General features: G+C 40.1%; 1 protein-coding gene and 1 non-coding gene across 2 annotated transcripts; one reads left to right on the top strand and one right to left on the bottom strand.

Annotated features, from left to right (window-relative positions):
• Positions 1-807: 807 nt before the first annotated feature.
• On the top strand, positions 808-4,582 carry SARC_04962 (hypothetical protein). The gene is made up of 4 exons (XM_014301189.1): positions 808-911; positions 1,543-1,642; positions 2,889-3,106; positions 4,170-4,582. The coding sequence occupies exons 1-4, from the start codon at positions 823-825 to the stop codon at positions 4,465-4,467; spliced, it is 705 nt and encodes a 234-aa protein (XP_014156664.1). The 5' UTR covers positions 808-822; the 3' UTR covers positions 4,468-4,582.
• SARC_30105 lies at positions 1,870-1,942 on the bottom strand. The gene has a single exon. It is a non-coding gene; the product is annotated as a tRNA-Phe (tRNA).
• Positions 4,583-4,734: the final 152 nt, after the last annotated feature.

Here is a 4,734-nt window from a genome sequence, read left to right as displayed (position 1 = left end):
GTGTGTACGTATTGATCTTGAGTGGTGTGTGTATACGTTGATACGTGAGTATCCCATCCATTAAATATATATATTTATACATATATATATATATAATGTGTGTGTGTATGGGGGGGGTTGGGGGGGGGCGGTTATACATTTATTCAATGTATGTGGTGCATATATACGCTTGTGTATATACATACATTCGTCGCAGTCGAGTCAGTACCAGGCCGGGGAATCCATACTACAGCATAGTATCCACTGCGCCAAGCATCGGTCCAGTACCTGTCAATGAGGTGACTGAGCTTACCTGAGAATGTACTAAGCCTTCATATACGTACAATACTACCCTCCACCGTGTACCTTAGATGGTAGTCATGGCGACGAGGATCGTGCTATTCATTGTCACTTGTATGTATCCAATACGTTTCGTTTTTGCGTCGAGATAGCGCACAGGGGCTCCCGACCATAATGATTCTACTGCCGCCCCCGTTCGTAGTGTTAACGTTTATATTTGCTGAGGTTTTACTTGATATTCTTTGCTACCCATGACTACACAACCCTAGACTATACAATCGCCAGTCAACTCACCATGAACAATACTTGCCGTTTCGTTCGTGCACGTCCTTGGGTGCTGTTCTCGCCTTATCCTCGGTGTTTGTCGCATTTCAATCCGCAATACTGCTCGAGTATTACTTTATACATTTGTCTTTGTATTGCAATTCTTATCCCTACATGGCGTAGATAGTATCTCAACTTGCCGACCGCATGTGCTAACAATATTCCAATCGAAATCATTCATTTTAACGATAAATTTATTTTCAGGAGGATGTGGGGACAATGGGGGAAGTCAGTGGCTGGGGCCGAACGGATCCCGATGACTCGTATCATCCCATTGATCTACAGACCGTTTCTCTGCCCCAAGTCAGGTGTGTGACGGAACAATCTTACACAAATCGTGCATATAACTATTTAAGCGGATGTTACTTAATTGGATACCTAGCAATATCTACATGTGCTTTTTGCTAGATATACAATTACTTACGATAGGTACTGTATCCGCTTTAGAAGTGGACATGTGTGTGTGAACGTTTTCATTGCAATACCTTTTCTGGTCCACGTTCCACTGCTTGCGTCTTGTATATATACAAGATACGTTTATTTGGTGTGTGTTTGTATTTGGCTTTGTATCTCTTGCTATTGTACAATCAGTAGTGTCAATGTGCGACGTCAACAATCTAACACAACAAGCTTTGTCTTATATATATATATATATATATTACTATATAGTTACAGTGTTATATATTATTATACATTTTTATGTATTTATATATTTACATGTATATAACAATTTATGTGTTTATATATTTGTATATATAATATATATATGCATGTGTGAGCGAGAGAGAGAGAGTGTGTAAGTGTGGGTAGTGTTTAGGATCCAATCATCACAGCCTAAATATGATTCAACCTTCTAAATCCACTTAATTCATGATGTACTCCGAGTGTAATTACCTCCATTCTAACCAGTACAACTGTCTATCGAATTCCATATGACAGCCTTGAGCAATGTACCTTGGCTTATAAGTTCTACGCCGTTACTGTGGACGATACTCAAGTCTGCGCCGGTTATCTCTCCGGAGGACAAGATGCCTGCCAGGTATGTTTACTTTTCCCTATTTCTATGACCGGGTGTTGATCTGCAATCGAGACATGTGCACGCCAAATGTGTGTTATTGTGATTTTAAACCGATTTATATAAGAATTGTTTTATTGTGTCTTCTGGTGGTGGATTGTGATGAATCCATTTTTCTATAAATACAGTCCACTTTATGGTCTTGCTCGTTTTTATTTTTGGTATATATACAAATGGGTTAAAAAAAGATCTGCCGAAGCCAAGTATCGATCTTGGTGCCTTTCGATCTTCAGTCGAATGCTCTCCCATCTGAGCTACTTCGGATGTTTGTCGGTACAAAACTATAAATTTATATATATATTGCATATATATATATATATATGTATATATATATATCATATATATATATATATATATATAAATATATATTTATATATTGCATATATACATATATATATATAAATAATATATATCATATATATCGTAAATAATATACATATATTTATAAAATGATCATTTGAGGTAATATTATTATAAATCGCTGCCAATTATTTTGAACCATGAACTACCTTAAAGTCACCCCGTTAGTCCGGGAGATACTTGTCCTGATCAATACTTGTCCTGTTTCTGATTTGCGCTGAGGCGTGGTACTCATAGTATTTGGTAACTACCCCCATCTGACAGTATAGCACTTGTCACAACTGTGATTCATTTCGTTTGCAATAACCTTTAAGTTGATGTTAGGAGTGACCCCATTTTATTCTTCAATACTGTTTGCGTTGATCTTTGAACACGGTTTTATGTACTATGTAAGAGATGTCAGATATATTCGATATCAAAACGATTTGATACTGAATCTAACTGGGACGTAATGGGTACCATCTTGCCCCCGGACTGAGTAGATCACAGTTGGAAAAACACATACTAAAATAGAATATAAGAAAGTGGCATACCATTGATAAAAGCTTATGGGTGGATTATTTCCAATACAACTGCCCTGGCCTGCCTGTACTAGTGAAGTATTGCTTTGAAGTTGCACCAGTTCGCTGTTATTACACCTCCCTTACTGTGTATGATATGCATTAGTTTGCCGATTGACAAGAGCAAGACCCTCAAGTTCGATCCACACTCCCTCTATACACACGTTGCATCCGTCGCTATCATCAACACCAACCATCATGCACACCGATTCCAGACCCCACCCCCCCCCTTTGAACTACATACTTTACACAGCACATGCCAACCTTTTTGCATCTCCTCATACTCGCAGGGCGATAGCGGTGGCCCGTACTGGGTAGTAGACGAAGCGGGCATTCAACGGGTCGTCGGTATAGTGAGCTACGGTATAGGCTGTGCACAACCCGGTCTGTATGGCATCTACACCCGTGTGAACTCCTTCAACTCGTGGATCGTGTCGTACCTCAGTGGGGGCGTCCAGACGAGAGCTGACACGTATGTGTATGCGGCTGAGGAAGACGATGCTAACAGGTACGGATGTGGTAATTAATGTGTGCACGTGTGTGTCGTATGTATGTGTTATAGAAGGTTTGTGTATGTGGCCTATGCTAACAGGTACGGATGTGGTAATTAATGTGCGCACGTGTGTGTCGTATGTATGTGTTATAGAAGGTTTATGTATGCGACCTATGCTAACAGGTGCGGATGTGGTACTTACATGTGTGCCCGTGTGTGTGTGTGTCGTAGAAGTGTGGCTGACGCAGTCAATGCGTTCAAGCACGAACATCGCAGTATATATGTATCTGTTCGTGACTCAGCTTCCATCTGTTAACGCTATCGATATTTCTTCCATATTTAAAGTATATACACCGTCATATCTAATTCGCTTCATATTTAAATCTTATATATTCATTGGGTAAGAAGAATCATATAAATCACACATTTACACCGTCATATTTAATTCCCTCAATTCTCTCCACATTTAATTTCTATGAATACATTGAAAGGGGAAAGTCATATAAACACCATTATATAAACTCGTGCACTTCTGCTTAAGGCGATTGTTTGTAATACTATTTTGTCGGATCACATAAATGCTATTTGAATCGAAAGCTGTTCTTCACTTGAAGTTGTACCGCATGAGCGATTCGTGCGTACAAGTGCATTATCTCTCATATGTGGATAACGAGACCATTCTCGGTGTGAAAGTTGTGATAAGATGTATGCGTCTCTCTCTCTCGCTATACACAAATATCAGCGATTGTAGGCAAGCAGTTGTGCTTGAAGGATCCGTTCTGTTTAACGGCTGTTATAAGTACAGTTCTTTGGTTGTCACTTATGTACGACCGCACTTATCTACACACCATGTGTCCCCAGAGACACGAACCTGAAATACGCACAAAAGCCTGAAAGCTAAGCTTGGGTACATCTATGTGTCCAGTGATGGTACAGACTGATTTTAGTACTATGCTGTAGGGCATACATAGTATATAGTTTGTAAACATGTGCGCAGGCCATTCAGTCCTGTTGGCTTCTTCCGCCGGGCTTTTCCAGTAGTATCGCTCATAACAACCATTGCACATGCGCCTTGCAGGGACTACAGCTACAACCCCGACGCAAACGACTTTTCCAGGGCGGAGGCTTCGACCTCAGACAGCTCGGTACTTTCCGTGGGGGCTATTGTAGGTATCGCTGTAGGGTGTGTGGCGGTGGTAGGTATATTTGTGGGTGGGGCTGTGTTTGTGGTGAAGAGGAAGAAACAGATCAGCACTCCCAACTCGAATACGTCGGCCCAACTGAGGGAAAGTTCGGTAGGAGTGCGCGAGAATGAAAGCAGCACGAGTGTGACGGATGTGAGTGGGAGGTCCAATGACAAGACGCTGTTCGTTTAGTTTTAGGGTGATTAGAGTGGTTGCGGTAGCACGATCACGTAGGATATGCTGATGGGCCATATCCAAAACAGAGCATGTATTTAGACTTTAGAGTTGCCTTGAAATAAAATGTGGCAAATTTTTTTTTTAAACCAACGCAATTATATATATATATATATATATATATGTGTGTGTATAGTATNTATGTATGTATGTAGTATATATATATATATATATACTAACGTATACTACTACACACACACAACACCAACTATATATATATATATA

Source organism: Sphaeroforma arctica, assembly GCF_001186125.1.
Source record: "Sphaeroforma arctica JP610 unplaced genomic scaffold supercont1.299, whole genome shotgun sequence".
Lineage (NCBI taxonomy): Eukaryota > Ichthyosporea > Ichthyophonida > Sphaeroforma > Sphaeroforma arctica.
This window is presented reverse-complemented; position numbering and strand designations above follow the sequence as displayed.